Here is a 21003-nt window from a genome sequence, read left to right on the forward strand (position 1 = left end):
ATATTTCTTCTATACCCTTCTACCAAGACACCTTATTTTCTTCCATCTCTGTTTTTAGTCTTTTCAGACTCTTAAGGTTTGCTTGGAGTTGGGCATTTTGGATTACAAAGCTCCCATTAACTTAAAATTGGATTAGTCTGATGTAAAAATTCAGAGTTTACTCAGTGAAACTAAAAAGCAGATGGACCATCACACATCATCCTATATGTTATGTTTTATTCATTTTGCCTCTTAGCAGTGGGCTGAGAGAATGACTTGCTGAAGTTTCTTCTGGATAAATTATTTAGCTTTGACTGGATTAATCCAAAAGTGGATTTGTCACCTTTTCTCCTGTCAACTTGTTCTAATAGTCTATTACTGTAATAATTTTTAATTGGGCCCTATTTTGACTTCTTGCATTTGATTCTAACCATTACATTTACAGTAAAAGGTGCTGCAAGAGCCAGAGTGCTTTACAGCAAGATGCGTTTTTCTATACTCATGGGTTTTTCTGATTTTTTTTTTTAATTTTTTTTATGTTGTCGTGAAGCTATGGTTGTAGATTGGTTCCATCAGTGCTATATGTAGAGGTATGATGAATTTTTTGCTTAACTGAAGACCACATGAACTGCATGGATATTACATATTGCCCTGCCTGTCAGTGGTGGTCCATAGGTAGTTTTGGAGTTCATTTCTAGGGTGTGTGGTAGACCTGTTAACTTGACTGTCCAGCACTGCCTGCGTCACTACACATTGCCTGAAGTTATTGTCATCTTTGGGCTGAGTTTATTTGTTGATCCACTCATGTTTCTTTTTATTGTTACTATTATTATATTAATATATATATTATAATATATAATAGTAATTGTAATATTACTAATATTTTCAGTTTTCCATTACTTTTCTCTAGGTTAATGTCAAGCCATTTGGCTTGGCCCTTTTCCTTTCCTTTTCTGCTTTTTGGCTTTGGAGCTTCTGTATTCTTTTTATATATCCTTAATTCCAAGGCCTAATAAAAATTAGCATCAGTGGGTTGCATCCCTTTGTAACCACCTCATCAGGAATTAGGAGTGTGAAACTGGTTTTCTTGTTTATTAATACCCTTGGCTAGAGATTGTAGAAGTATGCAGAAGATTAAACTCATCTGCGTGTGAGATGAAGCTTTCCTGTAGCTAACTGCTGCTTCCAGTATCTCCTGCCTTCTGTTATTCATCAAACTGAAATGACCTTACACTTGGGGCTTAGCTACTTCAGCTCTCTTCTAAGAAATGTGTGATGCTGTTGTTGTCCCATGGGTATGCTCATCAGCAGTTTGCCCGAAGGCTTCATAACACTTCTGAGTAGAGCTTTTCTTTTTTAAATAAGAATCATGTGTTCTATCTCTAGATACTTTTCTGTGATCGTTCTGCCTCTGTAGGCACAGAAAATGTGTGTGCACACAATGTACACTAACTGTTTGCCTTCCACATTTTCTTTCATTTCTTGAAAAGCTGTTCTTTTGGGAAGTTGAATAACAAAATGGCAGATGAAAGTTTGGTTTTGTGTTTGTTATTCTTTCCCTTTGCATATTAACTCATAGTCCTCACTTCTGGTTTCTGTTATTTCAGTGTAAATGGTAACTTGTTACCTACATGCAATCCTTGCATTTTTTTCACATTAAATTTTCTCTAGTCAGCCCTTTTTTAAGTCACTTATTTCAGTGAGGTGATAGATTCAGCATTAAATGAGCTCTCTGTTTACAGAAATCTGCCAGAGAGATTGATCTGTACTAGTCTGAGTGCTATTGAACACTGCTGTCGTCTTGCTTGGGGCTCTGCTATGGGTAGATAATAAAGAATGTTAGTTTGAAAGCAGTTGCATTCAGTAGTATTTTTAATGTGTTTTATGTCTGAAGTCATGACCTTATGGGCAAGTTCCAATGTGTCTGTTCTGTTATTGGGGTGAATGTGTACTGAAAATTACGCTCAAAAGAGATGTAGGCAATGCTAGATAAAATTATCATACAAGTTAAAATTACTCAGTTTTTTAGGTGCCTTTTCACATCAACAGTGCTCAAGTTGCACTTAGGAGGTTGGACATTTTAGGAAATATTTGCTGTTTTGTTAGAGGTGATCTGAAAGTGCTTTTTCAAGATGGAGAGGACATTTGTATTTGATCTAATTCAGATTGGCTACTTGTATTGTGTCAGTTGCTTATGAACACAAGCCAAAGAAGAAATCCTCTTTGGGGAGCACTGATGCTTGCTTAAAGTACTGCCAGATTATGATGGAAGAAATGGTTTTGTTCAGAGCTATTCCTTTAACTTCTAAAAAGGGAAAGAATTTCTGGAGTGAGATGAGAGAAGTTCAGGAGGAAACACTTTTCAGTTCCCCGCTTCCAACCTGATGGAAGAAAAGGGGCAGGGGTACTTGCAAAGAATGACTTTTTTTTCAAAGATACTGTTATTTGAGCTAAAGCTCTTAAATATTCAAATATTAAAGCTTAAGTCTTCAAAGCATTGAGTAGCTTTACTTAATGTGCTTATTGGCTACTTGCTTTTGGTCCTTAATGTTTTTCATGTAACTCAAGGCTGTTCATGTAAGTTTTCCAACTTCTAGTTCAGAAACACTGGTTTTCCTTTTGAAGGTTTTACCATTGTTCACTAAGACGGAAAATTAAATGCTAAAAATACAGATGATCAGTTTTCACTTGAAAAACAAAAGGGAAGATTGTCAGTGAAGGAGCAGCTACCTCCTTGTTGTGAAACAGACCCAGGAGAGGTGCCTTTGGGTGTGTAGGACCTGTATTGCTACTGGTTAATTATTTAAAAGCAACATCTGCTTTCCTAGAGGTGATTCAGTGTCAGTAAAGTTGAGAGTAGGAGATGCTGCATACACTGAAGTATAATTGCAATATCATACTTGTGTATCTCTTTTTTTTTTTCCAGTTCCTTTGTTGGGGTTGGAGCAGAAAAGAAGCTTCTGTTTTAGACATGGCTGTAAAGGGTTGTAGGAGCTTGTCATTACATTGAAGTGAATGTTAAATTTTGCTAAGTAGGAGCTTTTTATATTGTGTTCTGCATCACTTGTAGATACACATTCTTCTGTGAATTTTATTCTCTTCATTTTATGCTCATTTGCTATGAGTTGACTGAGCTTGACCTTTGCTGGACTATACCAAGTGTTACTATAGGAATATTATTCTTGTTGGACATACACTGTGCCAAGAGCTTTGCTACATTTATAATTACAAAACTACTTGGAGGAATGTGGCATATGATAGAATTGCAGTTCAGATACAGAATGGTTGACTAAGTAGAACTCTAAGTTTCAAGAACTCGCCAGACCAAAAAAAAAATCTCAGGTGTTATGTGTGAGGAAGGTCATCTTAAAGTTGGTATTTTTAATCTCAAGAGTTGTTCTCATGGCTTATTTTCCCCAACCTTTTTCTTTATTTTAGCTTTGTTCTAAGTGCTTCTCTTTTTCCTTCCTTTTCTGTGGACTCCATTCTTCAGTTTTGTTTCCCCAGATATTTCTTCACTCAAAGTTATGGAATTGATACAGTACACCCTGTTCATTCTTTTCCCACTTTGTATCCTTCCCTTTGCTTGTGTGCCTGCATGCTCTCAGCAGCAGTTAGTATATGAAGTGCTGGGACTACGCTTAGTTGGTATAGGGCTGTTTATATAATGACCAGAAGAGTGCATGTTATTCTTGTATAACCATTAGACACTACTCTAGCAGATGTTTAACTGGTCTCTGCTCACTGTTCAAGCCTGATCTCAGACTCATTATCATTGTGTTCTTTTAGAAAGAAAGAACTTTCAACTACCAAGAAAGATCGAGTAAATCATTGCCTAACAATATGTGAAAACATAGTTGCTCAGTCTTTAAGGTAAGATTATGTTTTAATTGCATCAATACAAATAGCTGCTTTGGAGTGTTAGTTATTTGGGGGCTTCCTGGTAATTGCTGATTTAAAATGTTCAACTTCTATTTCAAACTGGAATAGCACAATTTCTTTTTACCAACCCAAAGTAATTTTGTTTAAGCATTGGTATTCTTCTACCTCAGCCAAACTAAGGCACAGAGGTCAGATACCTTGCCAGATTATGTAGGAAAGAGCAGATAAATGATATCCCAATTTCTAATGAAGTGCTTCAATCCAATGAAAGTCTTCTCTGTGTAATTACGTATAATGTATGTATAGTTGGATTATGATCCCCCCTCAAAAATAGCATTTGTATTCTATTTTTCATAATGCACACTGTAATTTTTCTAATGTTTTGTTTATTTAGAAATTCTCCAGAATTTCAGAAGCTGCTGGGGATTGCTATGGAACTCTTTCTGCTCTGCAGTGAGGATGCGGAATCTGATGTCCGGATGGTTGCTGATGAATGCCTTAATAAAGTTATTAAAGTGAGAACTTCTATATACTGTACTGCCAGGTTTTACCTCTTCTTGATGCAGTGTCCTGTATTAATTCAGCCTGATGTTCTTATAGTTGCTACTCTGACTGTCTTATAATGTAAGTGTCTTATAATGTAAGAGGTTAAGCAAGCTTTTCTATTAAATTCTATGTGCGCTCTTAGGAAAGCTTTTTATATCCAGATTAAGCTATTTTAACTTGTTTCCTGCCATTCATCACTCTTTGCTTCAGTTGTTCATTAACTTTATTCTCTTCTAGTTAACCAGAACAAGAGCATGGGCTTGTCTAAAATCATCTTGGTTTATAGGAGGAATACTCTGGTAATGTTCTGTAAACATAAAGATACTTCACAGGAAAGGTACAAGTATTATTAAAAAGCTGGCTAAAGGATGTAGTGGCTTTTCATTCCAAACTAGTAGTATGCTGTAATTCAGGTAGTGTGATTTGCTTAGCCTTGGAGGGTGGAGCTTTTAGGCAGCAATCAGGATAAATACAGTGTTCTGGATAGTGTTCATTACCCTACTGTGATCCAGAATGAAGGGCTTGTTGGAGAACAGTAGGTGGGCATTCATATGAGGTCAGGCAAGGTCTAAATTGTGATTCAGAGTCTCTTAAAATGAACCTTCTGAGTCACTGTTGTGAGCTGCTACTGCCAGGATGGGTTTACCTTCACCTACCATTTTTTTTTTTTTTAGCCCTTCTTTTCCTGTTTTCTGCAATACTTGACCTGCATGATGAATCTAGTTGATGCAAAGTTCAAGTGCTTTAGAAAAATGCAAATAATATTCCTTAGCATGAAGGGGTGTGCAGAAGCGAGCAAACAAAATGTCGGGATTTTTTTCTTTTTGCTGTAGGGATTTCTCTCAGTTAAGTTTTATTTGCAGCTTTCTGAATGAATTAAGTTTGGGGAGTTGAGCTTGTAGCTGAAAGTTGTATGGAGAAAGCTTACTGGTAATGAATTATATTCCACAAAGATGGGGAATAAGGAAGTGCAAGTGTTTCCTGTTCTGTGTTTTTTTTTTTTTTTTTTGCCATGTAGCATTTTGATCTATTCAGTCTGATATGTTTTCCCATTTGCAGAAGTTTAGCACTCTATGAATTGCATACACCATTATGTAACTTAATTTACTTTAAAAGATGCTCTGAAACTGTTCTAAAGAATGTAAGCTTCCTTCTTTCTTTTCACCAAACTCTTCTGTAGGCCTGATATAAAACTCTTTAACTCGCTGATCTATTTCATATTGTTGTTTTCCGGCATGCTTCAAGATCACTTGAACAACCTTAATTTTTTTCTTTCAAATCTTTGAATGGTACTCTTTTGTTTTTAAGATTAAAGTGATTTTTAAATGATGGAATCTTCCGTAAGTTGTTAAGCTTGCCAGTTGGTCCCAGCTGTGAAGTTGGTAGTAGTTACGATGTTCCAACCACATATATGTATCTGACTGTTAACAAAGCTGGTCATAGTCTGTATTCTGTTTCTATGTTTTATGCTGTGTGGAAGCAACCTCGTCTTTAGGCAGATGCTCTGTCGTGTATAAATCCAGAGACAAAAAGATACACAGTTTTATTTTTGGTCATGCAAGTAACAGCAGTGCTGCTTATGATGAGTGGAACAGAAGCATCAGGCTCCTAAACTTGCATGTTAGTCAATGCTCAGCTTTTTTAGTACCTCAGGCATTTTGGAGACCAATTCTGTTGCCAAAAGTTGCTTTATGTTTTCTCTTTAAATGTAAGAATATACATGTAAGCATTACTTGTGTAACTGTGTGTCTGTCTGGAGTTTATGCTCATTAAAATAATAAATAATAAAAATGCAAACACTTGTATAGGCAAGGCTGTAAACTAAAATAGAAAGTACGTTTAGATAAAGACTCTGTAGGTCATCTTTAAATGTAATTTACCCATCAGAACCTGACAGACAGCGTAAATGGCTCAAAGTTTAAATAGCTTTGGTGATAACTTTATTTAAAAGAAAAAATACCAAACTGGGAATTAACCAGGTTTCTGCAGTTAAGATGTTGCCCAAACTGTCTTGTTTCTGAAGCTGAGATAGTGTTGTAGTATTCTGTGTGATAATGATATTGGTGGGACTGTTCACACAGATTGGTGTACAGTTGGTCTCAGTAATTGGGTTTTATTATTTGTAGTAATTTAGAGTTGTCATTCCAGTTGGAAAACACTACAAGTGTAGTCTTTTTAGATTCTAGCCTGCTAAAAATATAGGTATAAACTAGTAAAAAGAGTTGCTCCAGTTGAGTGTGTTACAAGGACAGCTTACCCTTGAAGTCAAGTAGTAGCTCAAGCCTTTTTGTGTCACTTGGTATACTTGTGTACAAGTGCGGTGAACACATAAAGTCACTAAGTTTTGTGAAGTGAGATTTACCTACTGTCATCTCAGCACTTGCACTTAATAGTAGGGGTGCTTGTGGCAACATAAAACTATAAAACAGGTAAGAGTTTTCTGGGGATGGTAATACCAATTTGTTATAATGACTGATATAACTGAGGGGAATACAGTTTTAGGCTTGGAGAACTATGGTCTGGAGGAGCCACAGGCACTTTACTGACCATGCTGAAACAGTTGTGGCCTCTACATCAGTATGCGCCATGTAAGATTCTGCAGTCAGTATGCGTAAGCCTGTGTAGATGTGATCTTAATGGTTGGTGGTCAAGAAGGCAGATGAAAAATTAAAAAAAATATTGGGCAAGGAATAAAGAATGAAATACTGAACATGATAGCACTGTATTAATCCCCAGTGTAGGTACTTGCACATTGTATGAAGCTCTCTTTTTTTCTTAGGAAGTGTTGATGGAAATGTTCATAAATAGTATGTGTTAGGAAGACTATAGAAGAGAGAGAGTAATCATAGCATACAAAATACTCCAGAGGGAGGGATTACATGTAGCAGAACTATTTTCATATTTTTTCTCTTCTCTGCTGCTTTAAAGATGGAGGGAGAATTATTGAGTTGAAGTGAACAGAAAATTACTACTTCTCAGCACTTACTTTCATTTCTCAAACCCTACCTCTTAGCCAGACTGCAGGTTCAAACTACAGTGTATGCTCTCTCGCAGTATGCTTGATTAAATCCTGGGATGCAATACTTCCGGTGTCCAGCGCACCCTGTGGTAGGTAATACATGGAGGCAAAAAACAGGCTGATTCAAGAAAGAAGGGTTTTTCAAGGGCTGTTAAAGGTAACAGTACAAATGCAGCCTCAGTTTGAGAAGTAGTAGGAGGCTACTTGATGGTGGGGATGTATAGCAGGGAATACCTCTTGCTGTTTGTGAATACTATTTTTGTGTTTTAATATTCTATTCATGAGTATCTATTCCTGGAGACTGCCAGAAAGCGCATTAGGTTGGCTCTGCTTGTAGTCTGATCCCATATGGCCTTTTTTAGGTAGAATGGGTAAAGCAGTTAATATTAACTGCAAGTAACTGTTAAGAGTTTGTGGAATTTGTCTGTGTTTCTATTTTATGTTTGTGTGAAAGATAAAGGCATCTTTCTTAAATATTTAGCACTTTTCTGCTTATACATCAAAAAAATACAGGGGCAGTTAGATGGTTCTGTGCTTTTTTTTTTTTTCCTGGAAGTTATTTTATTGCAAGTGTAACATTGTTCCTGTAAAGTGCCTTCTCTCTGATAACAGTATGTTCTCAATGCATTTTATTGCAGGCTTTGATGGATTCCAATCTTCCTAGGTTACAATTAGAACTGTATAAAGAGATTAAAAAGGTGAGTTTCTTTCCTGTCCGTCTGAAGTACGGTATTTAGTAGCTGGTTTAGTATATTGGAATGTGATTAAATCATGTATGTCTTTTAAGATCAAGGTCAGAGCTTCACTTTGGAAGGATTTGTGACTGTTTACAGTATTAATTTACCCAGTTCCTTGCTATTGGTTTCATTGTTTAGATTTAACCACTCCTGAAAGCTTATCTGGCAGAAAATGTGTGAGCATTTGGTGTGAGCAGCAGTCTGAGTTAACCTTCATGATTCTGCACTCAAAAGAATAAGGCATATTTATGATGTTTGCTCCACTGACTGAGCTGGAAAGAATAACTTCAAGCTAAAAGGTGGTGAAAAGTAGGTAGAGGACAGTGACATTCTTAATTTGACATAACTTCTTGGAGGAATCGTTTGATCAAGACCTGAAGTGACCTGATACAAGTTTTAACTACTTTGTGAATGTGTGATGTGTGCTTACAGCTCTTGTAAGAAGCATAGGTAAAAACACTGGAGCATGGGTTTTTGCATCGAAAGTCACAATTTAGTTTTGTCCATAGGAAGAATTCTAGTAACAGCCTTTTTGACGTATATGACTACAAAAGACAAGTGCTGTGTTCAGGACAGTATCACTGAAATCATGTCTCTTGCATCCTTTATAGCAAGGCTTGTATAAAGAGAAAATATGTATGTTGTCAGACAGTAATGCTGTTGCTTTTTGTATGTATTTCTTTGGGAATGAGAGAACTCTAGAAAATCAAATAAAAAACAAAATCAATGGGATAGCTTTTCTTCTGTTAGATGTGGACTACTTGTAGGCCCTGTATGATTATCTTTATTGTGTTACCTCAGTGTTATACAAGATTTCTGAGGCTATAGGAGCACACATCTAGCTAATCAGGGACTCTACGCTGAAAGGGACAGAAGCACTCGTCTGCTGGCCAGACCCTGTCTCAAGGGAGGTGTGTTGCCTACTAGGGGCACAAATCAGGGATGTGGCAGAGAGGCTGCCTGCTCTAGTTAAGTCCCACATACTATTACCCACTCCTGGTGATACAGGTGGGTGCAGGGGATATAGATAGTGGTAGCCTGGGGAACATAAAGAAGGACTACAAAGCCCTGGGGGAGGTGGTTAGGGGCTCTGGAGCTCAGGTGGTCTTTTCATCAATTCTCCAGGATACAGGGGAGGACCTAAAAAAAGCTAGGAGGATTAGCCAGGTTAATAACTGGTTAAAAGGGTGGTGTCATAGTCAGGGGGTTGGGTGTCTTGAACACAGCACTCAAGCTTGTAGGCCAGGTCTAGTGCGGGCTGGTGGAGCTGGTCTGATAAAGAAGGGAAAGAGCAGTTTTGGCTTCTTCTTGCCAGACTGGTCAAGGAAGCTTTAAACTAGATGTGATGGGGGAGGGGGGCATCATTCCATCCCAACACACCCAGTCAGTTGCCAGAACCTATAATAAATGTTTGGAGCACTGTAGAGATATCCCAGCCGTTCCAGCCAATGAGCCGGCTTCAGTTGGAGCTTGGCTCAGATGCCTCTATACAAATGCCCGTGGCATGGGGAACAAACAAGAGGAATTAGAGTTGTGTGCATGTCTACGGGGGTATGATATAATAGGTATCACAGAAACATGGTGAGATGGCTCCTATGACTGGAGTGTTGGAATGGAAGGTTACAGGCACTTTAGGAAAGACAGGCCTGGCAGGCTGTGATGGGGAGTTGCCCTTTATGTTAGGGATAGGCTGGAGAGTATGGAACTCCGTCTGGGGACAGGTGAGCAGTCCACAGAGAGTTTGTGGGTCAGGGTTAAAGGGAATATAGCTATGGGAGACATTACTGTGGGGATCTGTTACAGACCGCCTGATCAAGGAGAACCTGCGGATGGAGAGCGTGCAGCAAGCTCACTGCCCTGGACTTCAAAAGAGCAGACTTTGGCCTCTTCAGGAACCTGCTTAGGAAGGTTCCATGGGATACAGCCCTAGAGGGCAGAGGGGCCCAAGACTTGGTTGATATTCAAGGATCACCTGGTGCAAGCTCAGGAGTGTTGCATCCCAACCAGAAGGAAGTGCAGCAGGAGGGCCAGGAGACCTCCTTGGATGGATAAGGAGCTCCTGAGGAAAATTCAGATGAAAAGAGAGGCTTATAATAAGTGGAAGCAAGGACAGGTGGCATGGGAAGAATACAGGGATGTTGTCTGGGAAGCTAGGGACCAGGTTAGGAAAGGTAAGGCCCAGTTAGAATTAAACTTAGCTAGCGGTATTAAAGATAACAGGAAGGGATTCTACAGGTACATAGCAAATAAAAAACAGACTAGGGAGAATGTAGGCCCCCTCAGGAAGCTCTCGGGAGAACTGGCTACACAGGATTTGGAGAAGGCTGAGGTTCTGAATGACTTCTTTGCCTCGGTCTTCACTGGCAAAGGCTCTGACCAAACCACCCAAGTCTTGGAAGGCAGATGCAGGGACTGTGAGAATGAAGACCTTGCGCCCGCTGTAGGAGAGGAGCTGGTTCGAGACCATCTTAAAAATCTGAACGTGCACAAGTCCATGGGTCCTGATGAGATCCATCCGTGGGTCCTGAAGGAGCTGGAGAATGGAGTTGTGAAGCCGCTGGCCATCATATTTGAGAAATCATGGCAGTCAGGTGAAGTTCCCAATGACTGGAAAAAGGGAAATATAACCCCCATTTTCAAGAAGGGGAAAATGGATGACCCGGGGAATTACAGAGCAGTCAGTCTCACCTCTGTGCCTGGCAAAATCCTGGAGCAGATTCTCCTGGAAGACATGCTAAGGCACATGAAAATCAACAAGGTGTTTGGTGACAGCCAGCATGGCTTCACTAAGGGGAAATCCTGCCTGACCAATTTGGTGGCCTTCTATGATGGGGCTACGGAACTGATGGACAGGGGTAGAGCAGTTGATGTCATCTACCTGGACTTGTGTAAAGCGTTCGACACTGTCCCACACGACATCCTACTCTCTAAATTGGAGAGACATCAATTTGATGGATGGACCACTCGATGGGTAAAGAACTGGCTGGATGGCCGCACACAAAGAGTTGTGGTCAATGGCTCAATGTCCGGCTGGAGACCAGTAACGAGTGGTGTCCCTCAGGGATTGGTGTTGGGACCGGTCTTGTTCAACATCTTTGTCGCTGACATGGACAGTGGGATTGAGTGCGCCCTCAGCAAGTTTGCCGATGACACCAAGCTGTGTGGTTCGGTTGATACCCTGGAGGGAAGGAATGCCATCCAGAGGGACCTTGACATGCTTGTGAGGTGGGCTGATGCCAACCTCATGAAGTTTAACCATGCCAAGTGCAAGGTCCTACAGCTGGGTCTGAGCAATCCCAGGCACAGCTACAGGTTGGGCAGAGAAGAGATTCAGAGCAGCCCTGCAGAGAAGGACTTGGGGGTGTTGGTGGATGAGAAAATGAAGATGAGCCAGCTTCAGTGTGCGCTTGCAGCCCAGAAAGCCACCCGTATCCTGGGCTGCATCAAAAGGAGCGTGACCAGCAGGTCAAAGGAGGTGATCCTGCCCCTCTACTCTGCTCTCGTGAGACCTCACCTGGAGTATTGTGTGCAGTTCTGGTGTCCTCAACATAAAAAGGACATGGAACTGTTGGAACAAGTGCAGAGGAGGGCCACAAGGATGAGCAGGGGACTGGAGCACCTCCTGTATGAAGATAGGCTGAGAAAGTTGGGGCTGTTCAGGCTGGAGAAGAGAAGGCTGCATGGAGACCTCATAGCAGCTTCCCAGTATCTGAAGGGGGCCTATAGGGATGCTGGAGAGGGACTCTTCACTAGGGACTGTGGTGATAGGACAAGGGGTAACGGTTTAAAACTTAAACAGGAGAAGTTTAGGTTGGATATAAGAAGGAAATTCTTTCCTGTTAGGGTGGTGAGGCAGTGGAATGGGTTGCCCAGGGAGGTTGTGAATGCATCATCCCTGGCAGTGTTCAAGGCCAGGTTGGATGAGGCCTTGGGTGATACGATTTAGCATGAGGTGTCCCTGCCCACAGCAGGGCAGGGGGGTTGGAACTAGATGATCTTAAGGTCCTTTCCAACCCTAACGATTCTATGATTCTGTGCTTCTATGGTTCTAATTAAAAAACAACCAAGGTACACAAAACTTGCTCTAAAGTTTCTGCATGCCATTACCAGGTGCAGGAGGAAATATTTGGTTATTCAGGTGGCATGTGCTTCATCTGTTGCTCTCAGGTTCATGGCAGAGGCAAGAGAAATAGGCATAACAGAAGCACCCAGCAGACTGAATCTTGTTTGTGCATCACTTGGATCACTTTAGGAGCCGTGCCAGAATCTGTTGTTTGGCTGTTAATCTGAAAAATGCACAATTTGTAATTCAGATGCAAGATTTTGCTTGTCATGCTAAGAAGGCCGTGAGCCTTTGATATACCAGCTAAATGAAATAAGAAAGAAATGACAGTTTCTAACCTTCTTATCTATCCCTTCAGAGGGACTTGATTTGAGAGGCATTTTGGTTAGGTTCCAACTCCATTAGGTGTGCCATTTCTCGTAGACATCTCTTGACTTCCATAGTTTTTTCTGTACTTCCAGCAATACGAAAGAGCTGTGCTATATCCTTAGTCATTAGGTCTGAAGGTTCTGGGTTTAAGTCAGGTACTCAACTGAAGGTGTCAGTACGGATAAGCACATACTAAACTTGAGGATACAAGACATTGCGAAAAGATAAGGTCAATATGTGGGATTCTTTTCTTTGGTGTGCTCAGGAGCTGAGCATTGTTTATTTGCATGTCTCCACTGCTGTCAATTTGATGCTGCATTTAGATCTCCGCAAGTGTTCAAGTGATTTTTAGACTCTGATATCATCAGTTTTTCTTTGTTGGTTGATGTTTTTCTCTGTGGTATTTTAAGCTGATTTCAGCAGAGTGGAGATTTCAGACATTTGCTTTTCTTTCTTCATGTCCTTGTTACTCATTTTGGGTCACTTGGAAAATTCCTAATACCAGCTAGAAAAAAGAAGCCAGTCATAGAGCTGACTTGCCTTCCTTTAGGCTAAAGGAAAAGTATGACTTCCAGACACCTTACATTTTTATATTTTTAAGTAAATTGTATAAAACTGTGTGCTATTGTATATTATAGGTATTCTTTAGGAAATGGTTTTGCTTGATGAAATGTAACAATTACATACTCTGTCTAGAATGGTGCTTCCAGAAGTCTACGTGCTGCACTGTGGCGATTTGCTGAGCTTGCCCATCTAGTTCGGCCTCAAAAGTGCAGGTAAACACAGTAACAAGATGTTACTGTTCTGAAGTTTTAAATATATAATATATAATTGGGAGGTTGGAAGAATTCCTGTCACATTTTTCTCTCTGATTTTGCTGTATTTCGTTAGCTGATTTTCTATTGGCAGACTTTTAATTGTGTTGTACATGATTCTGGGGGAAGAGAGGGAAAAAATTGTGAAGACAATGACATGTATTTTTTTCAGTGTATTCTTTAGTTCTGCCTTACTCTCCACAAATTGTATTCAGAAGACTATTGTGTTGGGTTTTTTTCTTCTACATTCTTTGCAGCTAACAGGTACTTTTTCTACCATTTAGTAATACCACAGAATTTGAGTATGAGTTAAAAATGTTAAAATGTTTAAATGGGTACAGTGGTTCTGATCTCAAACTAGTTTTTCTCCTCTGCCTTGCTTAGGCCGTACCTAGTGAACCTTTTGCCCTGTCTAACACGAATAAGTAAGAGACCCGAGGAGTCGGTACAAGAGACGCTGGCTGCAGCAATACCAAAAATCATGGCAGCATTTGGCAATTTTGCAAATGACAATGAGATTAAGGTATCTTTCTTTAACCTATTAGTGCTCCCTGTTTTGTCTCAAAGCACAGTAAGCTATCAGCATTATCAGTCAGATGTTACAGAAAGCAGTGTTACTGGTGCAAGTCTGAATTGAGGCCAAAGTTGCCCTTACTTGATGTACATTAAGTAATGCTTTGAGCAAATGAAGAATACATTTGCTGACTTAATTCCTTTCTGTCTTTCTCATGAAAACTCAGTGTATCTTTGTTTTTAGGTCTTATTGAAGGCTTTCATAGCTAATCTTAAATCCAGTTCCCCTACTATCCGTCGAACAGCGGCAGGATCAACAGTGAGCATCTGTCAGCATTCACGAAGAACACAGTATTTTTATGCCTGGTTATTGAATGTACTTCTAGGTAAGATTCAGGAAAAAAGATACTGCTTTAGTTGTAAGTAACATAATTTTTTTTCCATGGAAGGTACTTTTCATATGCAAGAGGTTTTCAGGCGAAGCAAGGATACCAGTTACACTGCCAATGCTTTCTCTATTTTGTGTTAAGTTAGATGAAGATATGACTAAAGCTATTTATATCCATGTGCTGCAATGCTAATTCGGTAGTGTTGAAAAGAAGCAGACAAAGCTAGGGAAGCAAGTAGCCTGCTGGAAAATGAGGAGGTTGAGGGATGCTGGAAGGGCTTGCTCAGGAAGCTGTGAAGACTAACGTTGTTCAGCAGCTTGGAGCTTGGTTGGTAGGGTAGGAGTTCTTGAGTTGGACAGTGTGACTGCTGTTCTCTGGGCAATGAACGCATCCCCTGTAGCCTTTTTTAGAGGTACCACCATGTAGAGTCTTTGTTGAAAACTTAGACCAGAAATTGATTTTTATTACTTTTCAAATTTTTTATGTTTTAAATTTGAACTTTTTTAATTTAAAAACATACAACTTTGTGTCTGTTGCTTCTATATTTCTTCGGCTGGAAAGCTTGCATTGTCTTGGGGTGTTTTGCAGCTCATGCCTGGGTTGGAGTGGAAACTTTTTTTTCCTGTTTTGTTACTGTTGAGGGGTTCTTTACTATGTAGACTATATTGCAAAAAGAGAGCTAAGGAAGGGCAACAGATGAATGAAGCATTATTGTGTTAGCCTTGCTTTTTCTAAGAATGTGAAAAATTCAGGTGCTCCATAGTGAAAATTGTGGAATTTTGTGCACACATTGTTCTTAGCTACCTCAAAGGTGATGTTTTATAATGTCCTGGCAACACTACTGAATTCAGACAGGAGCACTAATAGGAAATCCATTAATGGATTCTGGGGTTTTATTTTTTAATACAAGGTAGTGTTTTCTTATATATTTGTTCTTAATATGTTTAGGGTTTGACTCTGATTAGCAGGTAGGTATATGGAACAAAGGTCCCAGTATTTGAGGGAGGAGGCAAAAGTGTGAATGTCATTCATTAGGGTAGTAGTGTGTATGTGAGGGCCTTAATTAAACTGCTAAGTGAAGAGAGGAAGCAGGTGAAGAGGGGAGCAAGACAGCCTTGATCATTTGGAGGCAGCATCAGGTACTACGAATAAGAATTCTTCTGTGTGTTTTTATTCAGTGAAAGAAGTAGCTGACAGGGAAGGTGAGACAGGGTCCTCAGACCATTCTCCCACATTGCCTAAGTGATTGTCAGGAATATTAAATAATGCATATTTTCAAATCTGTCTGAATTTAGAAAGCATTCTTAAGTTGCTTCTAGGTATTTGGATGGTTTTCGTTTGTTTTTAAAAAGCTATTATGGACCACATGAAATAACATTTGTATTGAAACTAACCACTGTCAATAAGTCATTCAGCTACTTTCTGCCCCCAGGCTTGTTGGTTCCTGTAGAAGATGATCATCCTACTCTTTTAATCCTGGGTGTTCTACTTACACTAAGGTATCTTATACCTTTATTGCAACAACAAGTGAAGGATACCAGTCTGAAAGGCAGTTTTGGCGTAACAAGAAAAGAAACAGAGATTTCGCCTTCACCAGAACAACTCATACAGGTAAAATATGAATAATAATCCTAATCTGAAGACTGCTGATTGGAAGGAAAAGAAATAGATCTTTCATGTATGAAACAGCACTAGTTTGGTGAATTCTGAATTACTTTCTCAAATTCCTGTTCATCTTAGTAAGTGATAGATAGTTGGTCTAGAGACTGGAATTACTGATGAGTAAAGAGCAGAGATTCCAGAGAAAATGCAGCAGTGCTTGTTCGGTGCTCCCAAAGTATCTAAAGAACTTCATTATGGTGTTCTTTGATGTAATTCCTCCTTCTATAAAAATAAACAGAAACAACAGGCTTCTACCAAAAAGGCAGTTAAATGGCTACAATTAATTTACATTTTCTCCTTGGAAGGGTGTGGTCAAGATTAGGTATAGGAAATATAAGTCATTTTTAATGCACTACTAAAATTAAATGTGGTATGTGAGAAGAAACGTAATATGTCTTCATAGAGACTTAACTCCAATACTTCATTGACTTTTAGGTTTATGAACTGACTCTGCATTACACCCAGCATCAGGACCATAATGTTGTGACTGGAGCTTTAGAATTATTACAACAGCTCTTTAGAACACCACCACCTGAACTTCTTCATGCCCTGACTGCTTCAGGGGGCATTGCACAGGTCAGTGTATCCAAAGATGAATGTGCCAGCAGGAGCCGCAGCGGGAGCATAGTGGAACTTATAGGTAAGCTGTATTTTCTGGTAATTCAAGTAAAAGGAGATAAACATACACCACCAGCTCCGTTTCTCAGTGTTAGCCAAAAGTATGAAGGATAAAATGAAATGTGTAAAGTTCTGCATGACTCTCCCCCCACCCTTCACCGCACAGGTACAGTTAGTTTCTTTCCATCCTTCCTTTAAGTGGGTATACATCCATTGAGTTAAGACAAACTCCAAAGTATTTTGTACTGTTCATGTTGATGGGTTTTTTTGGTTAAACCAAACAAGTTAACTGTGGTGACAGATTTAATTTTTTTCCTCACAAAATTACTGTTCTCACCAAGCAGCTGACAACTGTGATTCATAAAAAGCTGATCTAATCAGAATTTATATTAACTGAGAGCTTCTTGCTGAATACCAAACCAGCATGAAATTAAAGCATGACTTAAGTTTACCTGTAACTGCTAAAATCAGCTGTCAGTGTTCTAGCCTGTGAAATGCATGTTATTAAAATTCTCTCTTAATTGCTAATGACCTGTTTCAAAAGACTCAATCTCTGATTGGATTCCTGTAAGGACTCCTGTATTGACTTAACAGATCATTCTAATATAGCTGCTATTAGAAGGTAATTCATTAGCCAAAGGCAATCATAGGAGTGGAATTTAAAGCATATTTTTTAAAAAACAAACTTTGCACAAGTGGCATAGAAAATAAGACATCATTTGATGGTGAATGATCTCAAAAACTTCAAAAGCAGCAAGTTTGCTGTTTCTTCCTGGCTTTGGGGTTTGGTTTTGGTTTTGTTTTTTCCTTCCCATTTGTGGCTATTAGAATTCCTTCATGATTTCAGCAGCTCTGTCTTTGCCCTGATGTGTTACTTTCTGTGATTTGCAGCTGGAGGGGGGTCTTCATGCAGCCCTGTTCTTGCAAGAAAGCCTAAAGGTGATTATTTTCAAAACCAAATCTTTAATTGCATTCCTTTCTGATTTTTTTTTTTTTTTTTTTCGGGTTTGTTTTCTTCCTCGTCCCCACTTCATTGTCTTGCTTTGGTCGTCATTCACAGTTGCCTTTATGTTATCAACTGAGCCTAAATCAGTGTAAATTTTCCTCATGTGATTTCTGATATTGCAATTAAGATGTTCTAAAATTATTCAAAGCAGTATGATTATTTTTTTTGCTGTAGTTCACTGGCAAAATTCTGGTGATGAATATTGATGCGATTTTTGCTTTTAAAGAGCACATCTAAAAATAACCTCTGAACAGGGCATTTTTCCTTTTGATGGTAATACTTAACATTTAATGTAACTCACAAAATAGTTAACCTTCCTGGTTTGGTTAGGCCTGTTTTTTTAATTCTTTAATGCATGTGTATGTTTGCATGCTTTGATATGATGCTTTTTTTTCTTCTGCTGTTCACTCTAATTCTATACTCTGTGTCTTAGTGTGGATATTTTCATTTCTTTCAATAGGTAATTAATTTTGCAGGATTTTAAGTAATCGTTCTGAAGGATTCTTTTCCCATTTGGTGTATGAAAGTATTGAATAGCTAGGTATACATTTACACTTTGCTTAAAACCAATCATACCAGTACTAGAATCACTCTAGATACAGCTGTGTAACAGTTTCATTGCCTGTTTCAGAAATTTTGCTACTGCAGTGGAACTATGTATGAGTATTGTGCAGTTACTGCAAGCGTAGCAAGGAGACATCTACAACGCTGAAAAGAAAAACTTGGAGTTAAAATAAGACTAAATAAGAATACACAAACTTTAATGCCCATTACAGCAACTAGCTTACGCTCTTACCAAATACCTCCTGCTATCTTAGCAAAGAATCTCCTAATGCTTAAAGAATATACCAAAATGTGAAACAGTGGTTAGAGCTCAATGAAATAGTGCTTATGAATGCAGTGATAATTTCTAGGTTAGAAACAATAGTGTGAAGGAGAGGATGTTTTGAAAGTAGATACTCCTGGAGCATCCAAAGGCGAGACAGAATGCAACAGATCACAATAATGACACATAAAACTTCGAAATGAAAAATTGTAAATCATCATTTTGATATTCTGAATCATTAATAGTCTTCAGTGTAACTTTGAAGTGCTAATAATAATGCAAATTCGATTAAAGTGCATGTTGAAGCATTAACCTTTTCTTCATTCAGTGGGAAAACGTATGAGTTATCAGCTTCTTTCCTCTCCCAAGATCATTGTATGAAGATTTTGTGGTCTAAAATAATGGCATAAATGAGTTTGAAAAAATGTGTTCACGATCTTATGTTTCGTACAGGTTGAATTTCAAGTTATGAATTATTCATTTCCTGCTGCTCTGTGTTGTAGAAAGGACGGGAAAATCAAACTTATTCCCAGTTCCTATTTGATACTGTGTTGCAGACTACTACGTATAGAGTAGCAGGCTTCTGCTGTTGGCTGTGGGTGAAGCTTCTCTAGCTGTAATGCACCTTTGTGTGTACGAGTGTAAGGAGAGGCTTATCTGTGGAAACCTGTGACCCTAACATAAGAACTCTGATATTCCATGTCTTTTCAGACTTACTGCTTCAGACCAACTTTAGTTTTGAGCAACTGACCTGTACTGGTTTATCTTTCAGCTGCAGGAAATTGCAAAAAAGGCTGAAATGAAAACCTGTGTTCTGCGTCTTAACTGTTGGGCTTTGTTGTTTTGTTTTTTTTTCCAAATAATGGGGAATATCATGCAGCTTGCTTATATACTCATGAACATGCAAAGCCTAATGTGCCTAACAAGTGTTTTTTAGAGTCTTTCCTCTTCCACTTACTTTTAAAGGTGATCAGCTGTGGAAAGCAGAAGAATATCCTGGTTCGTTTCAGTGAGATGGATGTAAATATGAGAGAATAGTGAAAAATGCTTTTAGTTGGGAACTCTAAGCAGTATTTTACTCATTCCTTCGTAGGAGTTTATAGCTCTCAATTGGTGTTATTTTATGTAGAGCATACATGGTAATGTCATGGTTACTTTTAGGCTTTACAGGTTTGAATAGTATAAAAGATACTTTTTGGAGCAAGGCAATTCTACAGTGTTACTACTATGTATGAAAGCAGTTGTGATAGAGAAATGAATAGAAAAATATGTTAATGCTTTTTATCCCCTGGTAGCTTAAATTAGATGCCAAAGAATTCACCTAGAGTTATCAAAACATTAACATTTTGTGTAGTGAATCTTAGACTACCAGTGAAGCTCATTCTAAATGGCAAAACAGGCATAACTCAAAGTGGTTGTTATGAATCCTAATGTCTCAGCAAGTGATGTGAGAGCCAGAAGGATGGCCTCAGTAGCTCTCTCTGCACTCTGTATCCTGTCCCATTTACAGACCTTTCAGTGCAATTGTGTCCTTGGTTGCTCCCAGGCAGTGTGCATCTGCAGGTATCTTTCTCTTTCCACTGCCTATATTTAAAATATGGGTACTATTCTGTAAGAGAATCCTGTGATGATTGTGTTAGGTTATAAGTGGTTCTCATTTTTCCTATGGCAAAATACTTTCTGAAGATTTTTGCCTTGTTCGTCCCTGGCTGTTGTCCGTGGTTCATCACCCTGTCCCAGATATGCTGTCCTGTGTTTCTGGTCTGTGCTGCTCTTCCCCCTAGGCATTTTCCATTCTGTTATTGGAGTTCCAAGCCCCAGACTGCAAGTAGCCTTTGATAATATTCATAGCCTGAAGGAGGAAGAGGTTATGTATTCTATTACTTGTAGTGCTTTAATGCCCTTTTGATTTGAGGGCAGACATCCAGTTGCCAATGGGACATACTTGATGAAGTTAATAGGATCTTAAACATAGTCAACAAAAATAAGCTAGAATGAATAAGATCATAGGTCCTGAATGGTTACACTGTTAAATAAAATTACTTAACTGCATTTCCTTGTCACTGTTGTCTTTCTCCTAATCAGATGGTGAGGGACTGGATACTCCCTTTTTTCATTCTTTTCTCTTTTCCATCAGCTGCCTGTCATAGATTTGAAAAATTATTTGAATAATTTTAGATAATAATCACATCTAACTGACTTCAACTGTTCAGCATTTCAAGGTGACTATATTTTTGGAATACTTAAGGTTTTTCTTGCATTACTGCTCAGGTAAAATACTTCTTGGTGAAGAAGAAGGTTTGGAGGATGATCCTGAAACCCGGTCAGATGTCAGCGCTGCATCGTTTGCAGGTAGCTGGCTTTCCAGCAGTGCAGTCAGCCTGTGTTATATTACAAATCCATTATTTTATTGCTCTGTCTAAAATATAAAAGTGATATGTTAATGGTCACTGGGAAGTGGACTGACACCAAAAGAGAGGCTAGCAAAACTGAAACTGTAAATACTCCTGGGTCTAAAACATATACATTCCTAATAAAGTTGACTGCCTGGATTTTTTTTAATCAATAGGCTGTCCTAT

General features: G+C 39.0%; 1 protein-coding gene across 2 annotated transcripts in view; it reads left to right on the plus strand.

Annotated features, from left to right (window-relative positions):
• Positions 1–21003, plus strand: part of HTT (huntingtin) — an 84139-nt gene that overhangs the window by 2825 nt on the left and 60311 nt on the right. Inside the window, exons 2-11 of one of the 2 annotated variants that reach the window (XM_061467797.1) lie at positions 3769–3852; positions 4256–4376; positions 8065–8124; positions 13292–13371; positions 13795–13933; positions 14168–14309; positions 15745–15923; positions 16410–16614; positions 17484–17531; positions 20696–20776. In XM_061467797.1, coding sequence (XP_061323781.1) covers positions 3769–3852; positions 4256–4376; positions 8065–8124; positions 13292–13371; positions 13795–13933; positions 14168–14309; positions 15745–15923; positions 16410–16614; positions 17484–17531; positions 20696–20776 — 1139 coding nt within the window. The remainder of the gene's footprint in view (positions 1–3768; positions 3853–4255; positions 4377–8064; positions 8125–13291; positions 13372–13794; positions 13934–14167; positions 14310–15744; positions 15924–16409; positions 16615–17483; positions 17532–20695; positions 20777–21003) is intronic. The other variant, XM_061467804.1, reaches the window with a different exon arrangement.

This window comes from Pezoporus flaviventris, unplaced genomic scaffold (genome assembly GCF_033815535.1).
Source record: "Pezoporus flaviventris isolate CSIRO_AGI_PZ_B2104156 unplaced genomic scaffold, CSIRO_AGI_Pfla_v1 ptg000002l, whole genome shotgun sequence".
NCBI lineage: Eukaryota > Metazoa > Chordata > Aves > Psittaciformes > Psittacidae > Pezoporus > Pezoporus flaviventris.